General features: G+C 41.0%; 2 protein-coding genes across 2 annotated transcripts in view; both read left to right on the forward strand.

Moving 5' to 3' along the window:
• The window catches only part of carhsp1 (calcium regulated heat stable protein 1), a 154,959-nt gene that overhangs the window by 10,867 nt on the left and 122,781 nt on the right, over positions 1 to 21,311 (forward strand). The gene's annotated exons all lie outside the window — the stretch shown is intronic.
• Positions 6,234 to 9,553, forward strand: LOC146983871 (uncharacterized). Its single transcript, XM_085785481.1, has 3 exons — positions 6,234 to 7,056; positions 7,185 to 7,958; positions 8,092 to 9,553. The coding sequence occupies exons 1-3, from the start codon at positions 7,051 to 7,053 to the stop codon at positions 8,896 to 8,898; spliced, it is 1,587 nt and encodes a 528-aa protein (XP_085641607.1). The 5' UTR covers positions 6,234 to 7,050; the 3' UTR covers positions 8,899 to 9,553.

Consider the following 21,311-nt stretch of genomic DNA (forward strand, 5'->3'; position numbering starts at 1 on the left):
AATACAACTTAAACCACCCCTTAGCATTGAAATTAAAGTAATTAACATGAAACAATAGCGGAGCTCGTAGCTTGTGCACCTACCAGGGAAATAGCATCGTCCGACTGCGGCTACCCCCCGGGGTGCACGACCCTAATCCGCAGGGGCGATGCATTTAATTACCATGGAAAAACAAGTTTTTGTGTTGTGTGGTGAGTTTTTATGGCAAGTGGAATCAAATTATCTCTTAACTCCGTTACACTAGCGCATAGCACCGTAAAGATCCTGATCTCCCGGCGCATGGAAATTAACAGAAGACGTCCAAACTAAGTTTCTGTTACCAGCGGATCATTTCAGAGTAAACACACATACACAGTCCGAAGGAAAGGTGCTGCATTGCCTGCTCCCTCCTCGTCGTGACTCGCAAAAGTGAAAGTGAAACTTAAGTGAGAGCCGGGTTCCTACCATAGACTGTAAAAAGAATGGACGTAGCGTCCGTGACGTCACTCATTGGTTTTGGGGAGTCGTTTTTGTGACTCAAATATGGCGGCCTGAACAGCGCCATGTTGGATTGGCCGGCCGAGAACCCGCCCACTGGCCTCCAAGCAGCTGTCCACGGAGCTGCTCGGACCTGTCACTCAACGTTTCCGCGCCCTAATTGGCCAGAGTTTTAACCTAATAACAGTAAAACGGTAGAGTTAAAAAAAAATTCACCCCCCTCAGAGTGTGTGCGGGGGTAGAAACTATCAATTGAGACAAAAAAACGTTCCGACACCAGGCTTTTAACATGTTTATTGAGGATGTAAAATCGGCGATTTTACAGTTTTTCTCAATCGCTTTGGTGCTTTTCTCACATCACTCTTAACATTTGCACAACAGTTAGTGCATTTCTCAGAACAATTATTGCAAACTGCAAAACCTAGTGGATAACCTGCAAAAGCGCGTCATTTGCTCAAAATGGATTGTCTATCCCTCAAAAGCAAGTACTCATGTCAATGAATGTCAGTGTCGTCAAAATGAGAAGTCCTGACACCATAGTTTATGAACAAGATAGTCAAATGGCTTTGTCATGTTTTCATTAGGACACTTTATTCTCTAAGGGTTTTCTAATGCAAAAAGTGATGATACTACCTGAAAATGCTCAAGAAGGCACTATACACTACTTGTACAGCCATGTGAAAACTACAGTAAAGTTACACATTACTGTATTTAGTGGAGATACTGAATATGTATGTTTCACATTTCTACAGCATATGCTCTTTGCAATTCTGATTTGTTCACAGCATTGTGCAAAGGAAAAATACAATACAGTCATCTACAACAAAACATAATTTGGGTACAATTTTGCGTAAACAATGTTGCAGTACATATAGTAACTGAACCTACAGAGTACTGTAAATCATTCCTGCACATCCAGACGTTCCAGTCACATTTTCATCTACATCACTCTGTCAATTGTAGCGATTGAAACAGATTCAATATTCCCAAAGATACAGATAATGTCATCCTTACATTGTATCTCTTTCAACCTTATGCCATTGTTTGTAATCACCATTGCACAAATGTCTTGTTCTTGTAGCAAAGTAAAAAGGGCTCAGTCTCTTCCACCTCTGTGAGGTTGTCTTGTAATCCTATGTGATGCAGAGTAAAATTACAGTAATGTACAGTACATGTACTGCATCAACCATTATTACTGTAGTGTACAATACTGTAAAAGTGCTTCCTACTTGTAAAATGCTGTAGTACAGTACTGTACTGTAAAGATGGGAAATCTTTACTGTGGTTGCTGTAATACATTACAATACAGTAAATCTGTTCTAAGCTGTAAGTCTAAATGTAAATGCAAAAAAGTTCTTGTCCCACTGTATCTAACAGTAATGCCTGACACAGTGACAGCAGTGCAGATTGTTTAGTGCTGAATTACTGTCCAATACCATACATACCTGTTGTTCTTTACTGTAAATGTTTGAATAATTGAATTCACAGTGCTTCTCCCAACATTTCAAATTGGTTTGACAGATTTTGAAAACTAGTTCAACAATTTTGTATGTAATGACTCAAGCAATGAAATTAGGACTATTAGTTTTATAGGGAAAGACTATTCAGCGTTCAAAAGTATAGTTCATTTTGACTGACATGACATAAACAAATGATAATGTTGTAAAACAGCAGATAATTGTATGAGAGCAACTGATACATGTCCAAAAGCATTTGCAATTTATTCAGAGGAAGGAGAAACTGCTACTATGATGTGGACAAATGACTACATGTTGTGGAGGTTGAACTAATAGTTATGAGAACTTTCATTCTGATCTGAGAATAGCACCAAAGCGATTGAGAAAAACGTCTGCCCCCTTGGACGGGCAGACGTCCGTGCTCATCGCGGTAGAGAAAACCATCCAGGGGTAGACAATAAGGGAAATTTGCCACAGGCCCTCTGGGCCAGTGGCTTTTGAAGATCACTGGCCCCACATTCTAACCACTGGCCCAGGACAATAGGTATCGATCCCCATATTAACGAAAAACAACATATCCCAGCCAATTCCTGCGGTCTCGCCATCGAGGCTGGAACTTTCTGATACCATTACTAGTCAATTTCCAACATTCTTGATACTTATTCAATACCACGATCTTGTAGTTTCTTGAGATTTTGGGGGATTATTTTGTTATATGTATTTTAGTGATTATGTATGAGTTGGTATATTTGTGTTTAATTTTTGTATGTTGTTATTTATTTGAGTCTGAGGATTTATATCCTGTATCAGATATTTTTCATTCAATTTCATTAAAGCAGAACAATGCAAGTCGGCCGGAAATAGCTCGCTCCTTCGTTGGTTTCTCTTTTTTTCCCTCTCCGGAGCTCCCCCACAGTTCTGGGAGGCACATGTCACTGTCGTAAAAAAAAAAAAAACTCGCCGCCGCCACCTCCTCCACCCCCCCTACACGTGCTTGTGTTTACTGCTGTTTGCTAAGCCCTGCTAACACCGAGCTAACGCTAACGCTATGCTAACACGGAGCTAACGCTAACACGGAGCTAACGCTAACACGGAGCTAACGCTAATACAGCCACACACAGGCACAAAGACACAAAGACACAGACATACACACACAGGAATAAAGGTTCCAAAACGCGAAGCTGTGTGTGTGTGTGTCATGATGTATTACATTATCTTATAAAGACCCATGGTGTGTGTATCTGTGTTAGCATTAGCTCCCCGTTAGCCACAAGCTGAACTTAATCAGTAAACATTTCATGTTTCCATGGTTTCCTCCGACTTTCCGAACTCAAACCAATCACGATTCGTGACATGCATGACGTCATGTGCGTTCTTATCTCGTACTGCCATAAGGCAGTTTCTCGCGATACTTCTATCCATTGACGAGATTTGTAACACCGAGACGGACGACTGATCTTGCAAGTGCGGTTTTCAGCCAGTGGTGGGGGTGAGCGCATTGGCCTAGACCCCATTCACTTCATAACAGGTCACTCAACCATCACAGTGACTCTGAGCCACAATAATTACAGCCCAAATCCTGCATAGTTCCGCTTTAAAGAAGGTCAAAAAAAGTGCCTTTAAATTCATCAGGCTACTTTATTTAATAAATAAATAACTGTTTCACATATTTAGCCTCCACTGTGGTTTAACAATGAAGTAAAAACAGAGTTAAAATGGTAAATATGCCTCAACACAAACATGAAGTTATGTAGTCATTACTTTTATCCTCCAAGTAGTTCAGTGATATAACTGTTGTTCTCATTCATTCACGTTTAGGCTGTTTCCACAGATTGGTGCAAAACTGACGCATTGTTTCATTTTCAGCTCAGTTTTGCGTTTACACACGTTTTTTTGTTGTTGTTATTATGGTCTAAATGTCACGTGACGTGCCACCGCTGTGGCGCACACCGAACAGCTGGCGCCCCAGCGCGAGCTCTGGCCCGTGTGTAATGTTCGCGTCGGTCCCGACAGGACTCGACCCGACGCGCTGAGGAGGAGGGAAGTTTCATGGTTAAGAAAAAGGTTTTTATCGGTTCTTGTGACGACCTTCTATCAGCAGCAGTGAGTGAGCTGGAGCTGCAGCTGCAGCTGCTTGCAGGTGGTGCTGACGTGCCAGGGCACAGCGCTGGCTGCGCACAGAAAGTAGATGTCTCTGTCGTTGATCGGGTCGGGATCTCTTAGCACTAATTACCGAGACGATTTGACAGTTATCATTTCAAACCACAGGGATTTAATGTGAAATTAGATTTATTTATTTACTTGTTATATTTTTTTCAAGGCATTATTTTCACTGGCCCCACCGGGCCAGTGTTTGGAGCGTTCTGGTGGCCCTGACGGTTTGAAAAGTACGTCCGGGCCACCGGGCCATTTATATTGTCGACCCCTGCCATCGCTAATAAACATACCTGCAAGTTTTTTAGATGTTTACCACCGTGTGGTTATTCTTTTTAGGAGATAAATGTTGGTCTCATTGATGAAATCTTACAATTGTGGCAGTTGAATTAGTTTGAATGAAAAGTGAAGCTGTGAGAAGGAGGACAGAGAGGAGCAGTGCTGAGGAGCTCTGTAGTCTATGTGCACAAATCACCACATTTACATCAATAAACTGTTTTACAATGAACTGACCAGTCTGCATATATTTTTAATTTATTTTATATATTTATTTTTGCATTTTTATATTACATGTTACATGGTTACAGTAGCCTACATGGCAAAGACTACTCTATACCATCTTTGGTTAGGGTGAGACTAGGTCATGGGCACATTTCATTACACAATGTAGACTGGTCAGATGCATACTGGAGATCTGGCAATTTGCCTACTGCAGATTTAGCTTTTGTTTGCATACTACATTTTGGCCAAATCAGTATAGGTACTAGTAGTAGACATCGTCATGGTAACGCAATGCTGAGGGAGTGGTTCATTTGCATTTAAAGGGAGGGGCCACTGAAACAGACCGTTTTGCAGAGCCCTGTTTTTGAGAGTGCTGTGATGTTTGATCTTTGGGGTATTTTGACCGAAGCACGTCACAGACATGTCTTTAAGACACCCAGGAACTATTTTAGTTTGTGCAAAAAGGAAGTGTAACGCCCGCCAATGTAATAATGCCCACAAACGTAATAAACCACAAACGTAATAAAAATATGCAGCTTTTAATTAGGGCTGTTCGATTAATCGATTTAAAATCGTAATCGCGATTATTTGCCTAGGACGATGTTAAAAACTTGAAATCCTAAAAATCGATTTTTTACTCTAACTAGGGTAATTACGGTAAGCCCCCGTTCATGAATCTGCGCTGCGCTGAATTACTGTAATGACTGCCGTCTGCCGCCTCCTTCCTCCCATCACGCTCTCCCACTGCTCTCCCCACACACTGTAAACAAGCATGTCGGCATTCTGCTATGACCAGCGAGGATTTCATTGCCGAAAAGACCAACAGCCCTTTTCCACTACACAGTTACAGGTCTGCTCGGTTCGGCTCGGCTCGACTCGGCCGTCATATCACAGCGGTACTGTGCAGTCCCTCCAGGAATTCGCGATGTCGCGATCGCAACAATTAACGCAAATTCAACCAATCCCCGCGATTATGTGCGGGCCTTGCAATTTTGTCCAATCACCGCGACTTTTCCGCAAATTGGACCAATCATCGGTGCTTTCCGTGAGTTCCACCAATCATAGCACTCCCCGTGCAAACGTAACATACGCGCCACCAAATTCACTTCCTTGTTCAGGATGTGAAGAAGCAGGCCAGACATGTGCGCCTCAAACATGTCACATTTACCAACAAAAATTACGGCTAAAGACCGTGCAAAACAATTTCCAGATGTTCTTCACGAAAGCGGAGGTAAACTGTTCTGCACCCCGTGCAATATTGTGGTGGAGCACAAACGAAAGTCGTCGATTGACAAACACTTTTCCACCGCGAAACATGTCCGGAGAATGGCTGAAAGAAGTGGACCACAGAGACAAATCACTGTGACAGAGGCCGTTGCATCTAAATCTATTGCAAGCGCCGAAAGACTGAAGGTGAGTTTGATCTAGTGTGTGTGTGTGTGTGTGTGTGTGTGTGTGTGTGTGTGTGTGTGTTTTCTCTCTCGTGTTTTTGTTTGACTTGCTGCCCAGCTTGACGCGATAGCTCGCGGCTCGCGCACAAAATAGACCAGAGGGCTGAAACAGTTAGCATAAGCCGGTAAAACTTGGGTGAGGTCGGCAAAAAATACCGTCTGCTGCGACGGTAAACTCAACTAATTCTGTGTGTGCGTGTGTGTCTGTGTCTGTGAGAGAGATAAATATTGTGTATGTCTCTGTGGCTGTATGTGTTGTGTGTGCATGTGTCTGTGAGGGAGATACATATTGTGTGTCTGTCTGTCTATGTGTGTATGTGTTGTGTGTGCATGTGTCTGTGAGGGAGATACATATTGTGTGTCTGTCTGTCTATGTATGTGTTGTGTGTGCATGTGTCTGTGAGGGAGATACATATTGTGTGTGTGTCTATGTGTGTATGTGTTGTGTGTGCATGTGTCTGTGAGGGAGATACATATTGTGTGTGTGTCTGTCTGTGTATGTGTGTATGTGTTGTGTGTGTCTGTCTGTATGTGTTGTGTGTATGTGTGTATGTGTTGTGTGTGCATGTGTCTGTGAGGGAGATAAATATTGTCAAATAAAATTTTAAAAACGGTGTGAAAACTGTCTTCAAAATATCAAGTTGAATGTGCAATGAGATCAGAGATGGTGTGTGTGAAAGAGAGAGGTCACTGAGTGAGGCAGAGGAAAGAGAAAAGAATAGTTAAATACAAATAAGCTATTTTGTAAAGAGTAAGAAATTAGCACCAGACAAATGCTGGTAAACTATGAATCTACCAGACACAAAATATTTAGTTAATATACATTTTTACTTTACCATTGACTTTGAACATTTATATGTCAGTGGCTGGCAGATGTTAAAGGGATAGTTCACCCTAGAATGATATTTCGCTCATTATCTACTCACCCTCATGTTGACTAAGGGCCAAGACCCCCTGTAACTCAGAGAAGGGACGGTGGACTCTGGAAATTCTTCCAGCCCTTAGTCAACATGAGGGTGAGTAGATAATGAGCGAAATATCATTCTAGGGTGAACTATCCCTTTAACATTTTGAAAATAAAATTTCCGATCCTGATTGTGATTGCATGTAATCTTGATAGCATATATATATTTTTTCCCCTTAGATATGTGAAGATTGGGTTGCCACTTGCACTGCAGTCAACATTCCACTCTCCAAGAGTGACCACCCAGCAATGAGAAGATTCTTGAATGAAAAGGTTTTCAATGGAGGAGCTATTCCTGGTTTTCACCAACTCCAAGACAGATACTTAGGTGCCGTGTACCAAAAAGAAAAAGAAGCCCTCAAGACACATTTGGCTAAAAAGCCTGTTGCTGTTATATTTGATGAAACACCAGATGTTGAGGGGAGATGTGTGCTTAACATCCTCATTGCACCCCTGGAGAAAGATGAATCAGGGAGGATCCTGGCCTATCTGGCAGATACCGTTTTCCTAGAGGAATGCAACCATTCTACAGTGTCTATGTCTGTGGTGAAGTGTCTGCAAGAGTACTGCATAGACAATGAGGACGTCATCGTGTTTGACACGGATAATGCAGCATACATGAAAAAAGCATATAAAGCTGCTCTGCAGTCTTTATTTCCTAACTCGCTGCATGTAACCTGCATGGCGCACATTATGAACCTCGTTGGTAGTGCCTTCCGCAGACCTTTTGATAAGCTGAACGCATTCATGTTGAGTTTCTCACAAATGTTCTACCATGCTGGGTCCCGCAAAAGAAGGTACCTTCATTTCATGACAAAAAAGCTGCCACCAGGAAGGAAGGCAACGATGCCGCCAAATCCATGTGCCACAAGATGGAATTCTTGGTTCACTGCCGTACAGTATCATTCACAGCACTTTGGACTGTACAAAGAATTTATCGAGACGGAAATAAACGTAAGATGTGCACACACACACAAAACAAAGATCTAATCATAGATAACATGTACTAGTGATTTTGTGATGAATATTGATTGATTGTATTGACACAATTTTGACTCATTGTCAATCCTTGTGATTTTATTCATAGATATGCAGCAGAAACACACCACAGTCTGTGGATAGACTCCATGAAATGCTACAAAGTCCAGATATGGCTCAAAGTCTGCAGGTCCAAATCAGCATCATGGCAGAGAAGTGCAGCATCATCATTCAGCTCCTGGACATCTTCCAGAGCAGACGCCCTATGACCACCAAGCTTTTTGACTACCTGGAGGATCTGCAGATGAACTTTGCCACAAATAAAGAGCTACAGTATGAAACATGCTCCCAGTACTTTGAGGGACTTGACCTACCTTTTGCCACCAAGACATACATCCTCAACATAGTCGAACAGGCATACAACAATGCTGAAGAAAAACTGATGAAGTATATGACGGATGGACAGCCTGCCATTAATTTCCTTCAGGAGGTCAGGGTGTTCGATCCTCGTCATACTGCATTTATGAATCAGAGTGTGTCCAGCTACGAACACATCCCTGGCTTCAGTGCTGTTCCTAAAGAGGAATTGGATGCCTACTTCATCCGCCTGGGTCCAGCAGCAGTCAGAGCTTCAGCATCTGGAGTGGTGGATTTGGATGTCTTCTGGGATGGTCTCCAGGAGAGACTCCCCGTGATGAGCCTATTGGCTAAACGTTACAAAGACGTCGTTATTAACTCAGCCGATGCTGAACGGAGTAATAGTATCTACAAGCTGGTCTTGTCCAGCCGAAGGAGATCTATTACCAACGAAAACCTCAAAGCCTTAGTCTTCTTGTATCACAATCAACGCCTCACCAGCGGCGCCTTTGAAAGGGATGAAATAGAGGAGGGTTTTGAGGAGGACATTGAGGTCTAGCTAGCTGTCACACCAAGAACCAGCTCCTAACTCAGTGAGCTATTTTCTTTTTTTTTTCAAATATGTATTTATTTCTTCACACACACATACAACACATATTTTGAAAAACAAAACAATACAGCATATACAAGACTGCAGTACACATGAAACATTAACAGTATGTTAATTGTCTGAGAGTGAGACCTGGTGTGTGTCTTCTCAAATAGACTCAGGGAGTCAAAGCCAGGCAGCAGTTGTCATGGCAGATTTCAAAAATGGTCAAAATGTCAGAAATTCTGTTGACTAAACAAAAATCTGATCATACATAATTTATCTTGACAGCATGGGAATGTTGGTGATTTTTTTTTTTTAATGATAAGTGTTTTGCTTCATAAGAGAAAATCTGAAGTTTAAAATGTCACTTTCACACTGACTGCAGTTGTTCCCAACTGAAGATGCTCTGTAGCAAATTGTGGGAGGAGATAGGTTTTATAAGTTTTACAGTTATTGAAAAAAACAGAGTGATGGACTAAATAATTTGTAATGAGTTGAAGTGTGAGTTTAACAAACGTTTCAGCAGTATCTGTGCTACATTGTGGTGAAGTTTCAAAATTGTAGCATCTACCGTTGGTTTGGTAGGAGTTTTTAAAGTTTTTAGATTTAAACGTTTATTGTGCCCCCCCCCAGGAGGTACTTGGATTGTGCTGTGTTACTGTTTACTGTGAATTTCTCTGCACTTGTACTTTTTTATTTGCACTGCTTTACTTTTGCTGTGCACTTTAAATTGAGACCTCAGATTTTATTATTATATTTACAAGTGATACTGAGCTCTGTGACCTTTTAACTTTAAGCAGAATTTGAAGTTTTTTGAACATACATGTTCCTGTTTACTTAAAGGGATAGTTCACCCAAAATTCAAATTTCACTCATTTTCTACTCCCCCTCATGTCGACTAAGGGCTGGGAGAATTTTCAGAGTCCTCCGTGGCTTCTCTGAGTTACAGGGGGTCTCGGCGTAGCAGTGCATGTCCATATAACGGTAGCGAACAGGGCTCACTTTTCTTCGTCCAAAAAGACACACCAAAAAACATCCAAATACCTCCATGCTGCTCGTCTGTAATGTCCGTCTTGTATTGAAGTCCCGACATGAGAAATTGTTCTGAAAAAAATTAAATAAGTCTATGTTTTAAGCTTGTTTGTAGCGGAAGCTTCCAGTGTCTCTGTTCACTGCTCTTCCTGTGTCAGTGCAAATCGCGCACACCCAGTTCACGGTTCCCCTGGTGTCTGTTCAAATCGCGCAAGATTTGAACAGACACAGGAAGAGCAGTGAACTGAGACACTGGGAGCTTCCACTACAAACAAGCTTAAAATATAGACTTATTTAATTTTTTTCAGAACAGTTTCTCATGTTGGGGCTTAAATACAAGACGGACATTACAGACGAGCAGCTTGGAGGTATTTGGATGTTTTTTGGTGTGTGTTTTTGAAATAAGAAAAGTGAGCCCAGAGCTTCAGCATCTGGAGTGGTGGATTTGGATGTCTTCTGGGATGGGCTACAGAATTACCAACGACAACCTCAAAGCCTTAGTCTTCTTGTATCACAATCAACGCCTCACCAGTGGCGCCTTTGAAAGGGATGAAATAGAGGAGGGTTTTGAGGAGGACATTGAGGTCTAGCTAGCTGTCACACCAAGAACCAGCTCCTAACTCAGTTCGCTACCGTCATATGGACAAGCAGTGCTGCACGGAGCCCCGCTGTAACTCAGGGAAGGCACAGAGGACTCTGAAACTTCTCCCAGCCCTTAGTCCACATGTGGGTGAGAAGAAAATTTGTGAAATTTGAATTTTGGGGTGAACTATCCCTTTAAAAGTTCTGTGCACTTTAACATTTGAAGGAGTTGAATTTACTTCAAGGTTATTTGTTGTTTAAACCTTTCAACCATCCAAAAATAAAACACATTTTGTGAGAACTTTTGTAATCCTCAGCCTGTTACTTGGAACAAAGCAAAATGCAGTTTATGTTCTCCCTAGAAAAAAATTCCTTTGATTTTATTCAGAACAAAACTACAACTTTGTTTTTGCAATTTTCACTGTCTCCTGCAATTTAATTGCAACAAAAGTGCTTAAAACATCGCAACTTTTACTGCAACTTTTTAAAAATGCTGCCGCAACATCAGGCATTTTAGGCCGCAACAATCAGAAAAAAATCCCGCGAAATCCTGGAGGGACTGACTGTGATATGACAAGGATTTTCTAAGTTACAGCTGAGTTCTCCAGCGGGGGCGGGATCGTCATACAACAGCGGCTACAGCCGTGTCGTCTCGATTACGGACCGCGTGGTTTTCCACACAGCAGCCATTGACAGAATAACAGTTTGTCGGTGTGTTTTTACTGTAAAATGAGCGGTATTGATTCTCGTGACGGACCTATGGTCGGACGTCGCGCTTGCGACTCTTCCGGTGACAACGCTCTGGCCAATCAGTGGAAGGCAGTCAGTTGACGTTGTCATGTTCGTGTTCCAAGGATGAGGCCGTGTTGATAGCAAGTAACTTAGTTTAATGTCTCACGTTCTCAACAACATACATGTGGCTCCATGCAGTCTTGCTCTACCCAGTTATATGGTACGGTAAGCTGACTACTAACCAGTACTGCCGCCTAGCGGTCAACATGTAATAACATCCAATCATAACTCCCCCCTTTTCTAAGGTAAAATGCATTACATGAATTATCACATTAGCTGTGTCAGTTATTTCAACCATTTCACATTCAGCATAACTCTGCAACACATAAGCAGTATAAACAGTTTATATCAGATTGCATAACTCATATCGGTAACGCTTTATATTAAGGTCCTTGTAATAAGCATTAGTTAATAGGTAATAAGGCCCTTATAAGTGATTACAAGATGCTTATTAACATTATTATGCATTTATAAGACTATATATGCATTAATAGACTCATTATAATATAGTTAATAGCAGACTATAAGAGATTTATAATAACTTATAATAAACTTAGTTAACTGTTTGTTGATGCTTATGAACATTAATAAAATCCTTATGAGTATCTTATAATTGTTCATAATAACATTACAAACACATATATTGACTCAACTAGCCCAATCATTATGTCTTTATTAATCTTAAGGTCTGTGTAATAAGCGTTAGTTAATAGGTAATAAGGCTCTTATAAGTGCTAACAAGTATTAATAGTCTCATTATAATATAGTTAATAGCAGACTATAAGAGATTTATAATAACTTATAAGAAACTTGTTAACTGTTGATGCTTAAGAACATTAATAAAATCTTCATGAGTATCAATCTAACCCAACCATGATGTCTTTGTCATGCCTTTATTAATCTTTTTTTTGTTTGATTTATTAACATTATACTTTATTGCTCTATCTACGTATTATAAGTTTACTTGTTTACAGTAAACTGTGCTTTTTGCAGGTACTGGATCTAAAGCGAGAACAATGTCTTATTAAGGCTGATAAATCTTTTATTATGCATTTGATTTTGGTTTTCAGAAAGGTGCGTCGGAGAAGAGCAGACTTGTAGAGTTTCTTCTCACTTGAAACATTTTACCCTTTCGCTTTTATTTTGAAGGCAAACAGCAAAACCGGAAGTTCCGGTTTAAGCTAGCAGCTGATAGCTTAACACATGCCCATGTGTAAAATGGAGGTAGTTGCCCAACATTTTTGCCCCCGAGTAGAATTCAAACCCATTCTGGGCCTCGAAAAGAAGCAGCTGACAAGAGGAAGCGTTGTGAGACGGAGGATGACTCTTCTGGTAAGTTTAACTGCTGCTAACTAGTTAGTACAAACTCAAACATGCATAGCTAACGTTAGCCGAAGCTAGTGTAGACCTAGCCGCCTCCTGACTGTTGCTGCCCTACGGAAGCGCTCCTCTGTGTATCAGTGAGAACGTTTTTATATTAAAATGTAGTTTATTTTGTCTCCAGCTAGGCTTATATACATACAATGTACATTGTCGAAATATATAACTTCTCTCTTTCGTTGTGCACCGTCTGATATGTTCTTGACACTTTTCTGTACATGATAGCCTACTTACTGCTGTGTACATTCAGCACAGTCATTTGAGTTTGAGTTTGAGTTTAATGAAATGTGCTACATTAAGACTCTATTTAAAATGCTTGAAAATTAAACTGTAAAGTGTTATTGCAGGATATATCGAGACTTTTATTTTTTATGTTTTTACATTAAAAAAAATGTCATTATGAAAACTCAGATGTAAATTTCCTCTATCCTCATTCTCTCCCGACCCCTCCTCAGACTCCTCAAGCTCCTCAACCTCAGATGATGGCAAGAAGAAGAGGAAGAGGGAATTGCTTTTGATGCAAACAAGAGTGCAAAAGAGCAGCTGCGTTAAATGTTCAATGTAATTAAAAATTTAAAAAAATAAAAGTGTACTTTTTTTTCAAAGACCTGTTTTAGGTTATTTTTATACATTTTAAGTATAAAAATCATGTTGCACTTTGCAAAATTGCACTTTTTTGAGTTAAATTATTTGTATAATATGCCTAAATGTTTTAAAGGTGCTTTCTACCTGTTTTAGGTGATTTAGATTTTTATACATTTTCAGTAAAATGTCTCTTACTTGACAGCAATGAATAAAACAATGTTGGGCTTCACTGTTGAAACACTTGTATTACTATGCAATCTTTTCTTTACATTTCATCAACCTTGACCACATGTATTGTTCATTACAGATGTGGAAGTTGTGAAAATCATTGTTAACCATTAATGAATGCATTACAAAAGATTTATTAGACTTAATAAGGCATTGTTCTCGCTTTAGATCCAGTACCTGCAAAAAGCATAGTTAACTGTTAACAAGTGCATAGTTAACTGATAATAAGGGCATAATAATGCACAATAAAAATATTTATCAGCCTTAATAAGACATTGTTCTCGCTTTAGATCCAGTACCTGCAAAAAGCATAGTTAACTGTTAACAAATGCATAGTTAACTGATAATAAGGGCATAATAATGCACAATAAAAGATTTATCAGCATTAATAAGACATTGTTCTCGCTTTAGATCCAGTACCTGCAAAAAGCATAGTTAACTGTTAACAAGTGCATAGTTAATTTATAATAGATGAGCAATAAAGTATATATTAATGTTAATAAATCAAACAAAAAAGATTAATAAAGGCATGACAAAGACATCATGGTTGGGCTACACTCAATGTGTTTGTAATGTTATTATGAACAATTATAAGATACTCATGAAGATTTTATTAATGTTCTTAAGCATCAACAAACAGTTAACAAGTTTCTCATAAGTTATTATAAATCTCTTATAGTCTGCTATTAACTATATTATAATGAGACTATTAATACTTGTAAGCACTTATAAGAGCCTTATTACCTATTAACTAACTTATTATTACACATACCTTAGGATTAATAAAGGCATAACAAAGACATAATGATTGGGCTAGTTGAGTCAATATATGTGTTTGTAATGTTATTATGAACAATTATAAGATACTCATAAGGATCTTATTAATGTTCATAAGCATCGACAAACAGTTAACTAAGTTTATTATAAGTTATTATAAATCAATTATAGTCTGCTATTAACTATATTATTATGAGTCTATTAATACATATATAGTCTTATAAATGCATAATAATGTTAATAAGCATCTTGTAATCACTTATAAGAGCCTTATTACCTATTAACTAATGCTTATTACAAGGACCTTAATATAAAGCGTTACCCTCATATCTAAGCCAACACTAGACCATTTAGAACACATTCACAACATCAATCAATATACATTTTGTTCAACATGTTTAACATGTATATTGAATTGTCTTTGTTCATAAGTTCAGTCTATCAGGCTTTCTGATTTCTCTTGTGGACCTTCTTAACTCAGGCTCGCTTCAGTGTTACAGTCCATAACAGGTGTGGGAATTACCTGAGATTCACCACAGGTTACACTGAGCTCACCAACAGTCCCTTGAGGAGTCTTTAATAGACTGCGACGATTGCGTCTAAGGATTTGTCCATCATCAGTTTTCACCGTGTACGATCGTGGAGCAACTTCTTGCAGGACAGTTGCTTTTGTACTCCATCCATCAGCATCCTCAATCCTGACTGTGTTGTTGGCAGTCAGTGGAGGGAGATGCTTGGTTGTTCTGTCATAGAATGACTTTTGCATCATTTTCTGTTGTCGTAGCTTATGTTCAATCTTTGAGTGATTCTTTTGCTTTAATTTGTCGTTTTGATGACTCGGCAAAGTTGTTCGTAGCTTCCTCTTCATCAGCAGTTCAGCTGGTGATAGGCCGCACTGAAGAGGTGATGCTCTGTAGCTCAATAAAGCCAGATACGGATCCGAGTCACTGTCAGCTGCTTTCTTTAGGAGTTGCTTGAGAATGTGAACTCCTTTTTCAGCTTGCCCGTTTGATTGTGCATAGTGTGGGCTTGACGTCACATGCTTGAAATCATATTGCACTGCAAACTTCTGCCATTCTTTGCTGCTGAAGCAGGGGCCATTGTCGCTCACCACGGTGTGTGGGATGCCATGCCTGGCGAAGATAGATTTAGCATGTGTTATGACACAAGTTGATGTTGAGCTTGCTAGTAGCGCCATCTCAGGGAAGTTTGAGTAGTAATCCATTACCACTAAATAGTCTTTACCTCTGAGATGAAACAAGTCCATTCCTACTTTGTGCCATGGTGCTGTTGGCACCTCAGCTACCACCATAGGCTCTTTGCTCTGCTTGTTCCTGTGTTTCTGGCATGTTTCACATTTACTTATAAGTGTTTCAATGTCTTTGTTCAGTCCGGGCCAGAAAACCGTGTCTCTCGCCCTCCTTTTGCACTTTTCGATGCCGAGATGGCCTTCATGTATCCTGTGCAACATGCCCGTGGAATAACAATCCTGCCCTTTTTCAACAGCAGACCGTCCACAGTACTAAGCTCACCTCTGACATGGTAAAATTCTGGACATGAACCAGCTGGCCATCCCTCATCCATGTTCTTCATGACATGCTGTAGCTCAGCATCCTTTGCTGTAGCCTCCGCTATTTGTCTTGACTTTGTGTCAGACACAGGCAGTGTAGCCGACACCATGTTCACGTGACACTGTATGTCTTCGTCTGTTGCACTCACACTGTCGCCTGTAGTTGCTCTGGATAGGGCATCAGCAAGGACTAGGTGTTTACCTGGAGTATATATCAGTTGATACACTCTTTTCACAAGCCCCAGTTCTTCACAGGCTCTGTCACCCAGAAGTGATTCACGTCCCTCATTCACAACAAAGAAGAATAGGTGGTGCACTTTTCCTTTAACTGTGACACTCAACCTGCATGTGCCCAAACATTTGATTGGCCGCCCATTGTAGTCTTTCAGTCCAGATTCTTTTCTTTTTATTTGTGGCTTATTTTTCATTGCCTTCACATCACACATGCTTATGAGATTTGCTTTCGCACCAGTGTCCAATCTCATGGTGACTACAGTCCCATTTATCATTAGAGGAGCTATCCACTTATCTTCTCTAGTGACATCATTTACATTGTCTGGCTTATTTATTTGTTCACTTTCACAATTCACCATTCCAACAAAGAACGTGTCACTTAGATCAGGCTCGTCTATTAAGTTTACAGTTTTTTCTTTTTTCCACTCTTTCCGTTTGGAGAAGCATTGTTTAGCAAAATGATTCTTGCCTTGGCAAGTGGAGCATTGCTTACCAAACGCTGGACACTGTCTAGGCTTGTGCTGTGAGCCGCAGCGCTTGCAGTTTATCATCACGTCCTCCTGCTGTGCAGGCCGGGTCTGTGTGCGCCGTCTCCGCTGATACGGCACTGCTCCAACCGCTGCCGCGCTGTCGCTCTGCGCCGAGGCGACTGCAGACATCTCGCTGAACGTCCTCACGTGCCTTTGGGACAGCTCACTGGCCTGGCAGATCTTAAAGCAGAACTATGCAGGATTTGGGCTGTAATTATTGTGGCTCAGAGTCACTGTGATGGTTGAGTGACCTGTTATGAAGTGAATGGGGTCTAGGCCAATGCGCTCACCCCCCCCACTGGCTGAAAACCGCACTTGCAAGATCAGTCGTCCGTCTCGGTGTTACAAATCTCGTCAATGGATAGAAGTATCGCGAGAAACTGCCTTACGGCAGTACGAGATAAGAACGCATATGATGTCATGCATGTCACGAATCGTGATTGGTTTGAGTTCGGAAAGTCGGAGGAAACCATGGAAACATGAAATGTTTACTGATGAAGTTCAGCTTGTGGCTAACGGGGAGCTAATGCTAACACAGATACACACACCATGGGTCTTTTATAAGATAATGTAATACATCATGACACACACACACACACCTTCGCGTTTTGGAACCTTTATTCATGTGTGTGTATGTCTGTGTCTTTGTGCCTGTGTGTGGCTGTATTAGCGTTAGCTCCGTGTTAGCGTTAGCTCCGTGTTAGCATAGCGTTAGCTCGGTGTTAGCGTTAGCTCCGTGTTAGCGTTAGCTCGGTGTTAGCAGGGCTTAGCAAACAGCAGTAAACACAAGCACGTGTAGCGGGGGTGGAGGAGGTGGCGGCGGCGAGGTTTTACGACAGTGACATGTGCCTACCAGAACTGTGGGGGAGCTCCGGAGAGGGAAAAAAAGAGAAACCAACGAAGGAGCGAGCTATTTCCGGCCGACTTGCAAAGTTCTGCTTTATTGGCTCCTGCCAGCGTCAGCTCCATCTCCCGTAGTAGCCTCTCTCTGACCTTTTTATCCTCCACGCCGTAGACAATCTGGTCCCGGATCATGGAGTCCGTCAGCGTTGCGAAGTTGCAGGACTGCGCCTTTAGCCGCAAGTCCGTCAGGAAGCTATTGAAGGGCTCATGCTGGCGCTGTGTACGAGACCAAAACACGTACCTCTCGTACGTCTCGTTCTTCTTCGGAGAACAGTGAGCATCAAACTTGCTAAGCACTACATCCAACTTTTCATTATCTTCAGGACTGTCAAACACGAACGTGTTAAATACTTCTATGGCCTGTGGCCCTGCTATTGTTAGCAGCAGCGCTACCTTTCTTGCTTCCGGCTTAGCCTCGAGTCCCATAGCAGCAACATAAAGGTGAAACCGCTGTTTGAAGGTGCGCCAGTTCTCGTCGACATTCCCCGTCAGTTTCAAACTTTCCGGTGGTTTTAAATCCATGTCGCCCATTCGAGTTTACTCCTGGTACCATGTCATGTTCGTGTTCCAAGGATGAGGCCGTGTTGATAGCAAGTAACTTAGTTTAATGTCTCACGTTCTCAACAACATACATGTGGCTCCATGCAGTCTTGCTCTACCCAGTTATATGGTACGGTAAGCTGACTACTAACCAGTACTGCCGCCTAGCGGTCAACATGTAATAACATCCAATCATAACAGACGTCACGTTTTTAGATAGATAGACAGACAGACAGACAGACAGACAGACAGACAGACAGACAGATGTGCTTCATATATTGCATATTATTTTGAAAAACTGTTTTGTATTGTGAAACAAAGTTTTGAATAAAAAAAGATAGATAGATAGATAGATAGATAGATAGATAGATAGATAGATAGATAGATAGATAGATAGATAGATAGAACTATCTTTTTTTTTAAATTAGACTCTAGGTCCATTTAAAAAGATACAAACAGCTAGGGCTGCCACGATTAGTCGACTAGTCACGACTACGTCGACTATTAAAATCGTCGACAACTAATTTAATAGTCGATGCGTCGTTTCTTTTCTTTTTTTTAAACTTTGTTTTTCTCTCAAAACTGCTGGGGCACCTTCCACACACGCACCCACCGCTGCAGCCGCCCACCACACATACACACGTGCACTCACTCATTCAAGGTGAGTTTACAGGTGGTCTCTCTCTTTTCTCTCTCTACCTGTCTTGTCCCTCATCAAGCGGCACCGGTGTAACCCCCCGCCCGCCCCCCCTCCCCCCCGCCGCCGCCGCCGCCGCCGCCGCCACCGCTCCTCTCTCTCTCTCTCTCTCTCTCTCTCTCTGTCATTTTAAATGAGCAGCGCTACTAGGAGCGGTACCGCCGCTCCATCGTTTTAAATCACGGACTGAAAAACAGCCGTTCGTCATTTAAAAATAAAACCGCGGACTTTGAGAGTCGGTGTTGGAGAATACTAGAACGTTACCGCGTCTGGTCACAGCGTCCTGGTCACGTAATGAGCGCTCATCTTAACGAGCAAGTCTTCTCTCCCGGCGTAAATCTACGTCAATATTTTCCGGTAGCTTCTCATCACAGTCCACACCTTGCAGAGTTTGAGCTGCACCTCAGTTTCACTTGTTTTCATTTGACAGTTTCACACAGAACTTTCCGGTGGAGTCTTTCTATGTTTCTCCCTCTGTGACAGTAGGGAACATTTAATTTTTTTCAGACAAGACGATTGTCTTATAAACTATTTGATTTTTTTTTTAACAGAACGACTCCTATTATTTACACTGAGCACAAGTTATATTTGATTGATAGGCCTACCAAAACTTTATTATTGTGAACAATTCCTTAGTTTCAGGTGTCCACCTCATTTTATTTAAATGTTATGTTTAATGCCAGAGACAAATGAAGGAAAGACAAAAAACCTTTAAGTATTTATTTTGGTGTTGTTTAGGCCAGTGCCTTATCCTTATTTTACTCAGCTGTTTGCACTTTATGCTACAGTTAAAGCTGCATATTTCATTAAAAGTTTAATGAACTATCATCTTAATTGTCTTTATTTTTAGTTAGCATATACCTTAAACACTTTAAGCCGAAAGCTAATGATGGTATATAAGGGCAGCTGCATGCTGGTGCGATAATCTGTATGTTTTACATTCAATTTACGTATGATCCGATTAGTCGACTAATCGAAAAAAATAGTCGGTGACTAGTCGACTATCAAAATAATCGTTTGTGGCAGCCCTACAAACAGCACACAAAATAATTTGTCATTTAACAAAAAAATCGTAATCGGAAATCGATTTTTGAGAGAAGAAAATCGAGATTTTACTTTTGGGCAAAATCGAACAGCCCTACTTTTAATGTAATAATCCTGCAAACGTAATACATTTTCCACAAACGTAATAGCCACTGCCTACTACAAACGTAATACGCGATTTCCCACAAATGTAATAACTATTACGTTTGCAGAGATTTATTACGTCTGTGGGGAAGTGAAAATCTTCAATTTTCAATGTAATAAAATGTAATAACGCAATGAATAATGGTCGTTGTGTTGGTTGTTGTTGTTTATATCTACTAATAGCCTTCTGACTGTGCGAAATCCAGCTGCTGACTCTCCACTCCACGATCATGGAAAGCCCACCCCACCCTGCCCACCCCGCAAGCAGCGCAGCTCTCTCTCTCTCTCTCTCTCTCTCGCTGCTGTCTGCGGGAAAATTGAATTGAATTAATAAACCTTTCGATGCCTAATTAGACTGATAAGTGTTGTGTTTACCTTAAAAAAAAATTTTTTTAAATCAGTCTATCTCCCTCTGTCAATCACAATCTGTGTGCTCTGTCAGTATCAGCCCTGTCAATAAACAGGGGGAAAACCCTCCGACCTAATGTTAAACTAACTTATCATTTGAATGTACACTAGGGTGTGCACTATACGCTCTCCACCTGGCTCAGCTCTGTTGTCCCCAATTTTAGCCCCAAAAAAATCACAAGCACTTTCATAATGTGATGCGTGTGTGTTAGGCTACTTTGTCATTTCTATATGACAGACCGTTGCACACCGCTATGGACGCGATCTGGTCAGAGAAGCACAGAAAAGAGAAAATATGCAGGATATTTACCTTATGTTTCATTTTTTAAACTGCTTTTGTAATGACAAATGACTTGTAGCTTGTTACAGGGAGAGTGGAGGCTCCTGGATAAAAACCAAACCTGCTGATCAGAGGCTCGGACCCGGTGTCACTCTCCTCTCGTCTCGGTGGCACCGTGAGTCCGCGGCTCAAACGCGCTCCGTAAACTGTAATCTCTTGTTTGACATGACGTATGGTGTTTTAAAACTAATAAACACAAAGTCTCGGCATCCGAAGGAGGCGATACGTGAACGGGGAGCAGACCGTGGTGGTTTTCAATCACACACTCCGACCCCCCTTGTTGCATCTTTAGAAAATATAATCCAGGGGAAAAAAAGACTTACAAACACGGACCAAAACGGCTCCATAATATGCACAAAAATCCAAAAGAAACAAAAATTAACAAAAAAAAATTAACTAAACTGCATGAAGTGGTTGTTGTAGGCTATGCATGACAGAGGCATGCGTAAAACTATCCAGGCTATCTAAAACACACACCATACTTGCAAACTGCACCACTGTAGGGGGGTCTTATATAGTCATTATTATTATTATGATTATTATTACGACGAAGAGCCAGTCGCTCGAAACGTTGTCTGTATTATATTTATTTAT

This window comes from Trachurus japonicus, chromosome 8 (assembly GCF_045865225.1).
Source record: "Trachurus japonicus isolate A0001 chromosome 8, Traja_1.0".
NCBI lineage: Eukaryota > Metazoa > Chordata > Actinopteri > Carangiformes > Carangidae > Trachurus > Trachurus japonicus.

Coding starts and splice junctions, on each gene's coding strand:
- LOC146983871 (XM_085785481.1), top strand. Junction 7,959..8,091: donor TTATCGAGACGGAAATAAAC/GTAAGATGTGCA, acceptor TTTTATTCATAG/ATATGCAGCAGAAACACACC.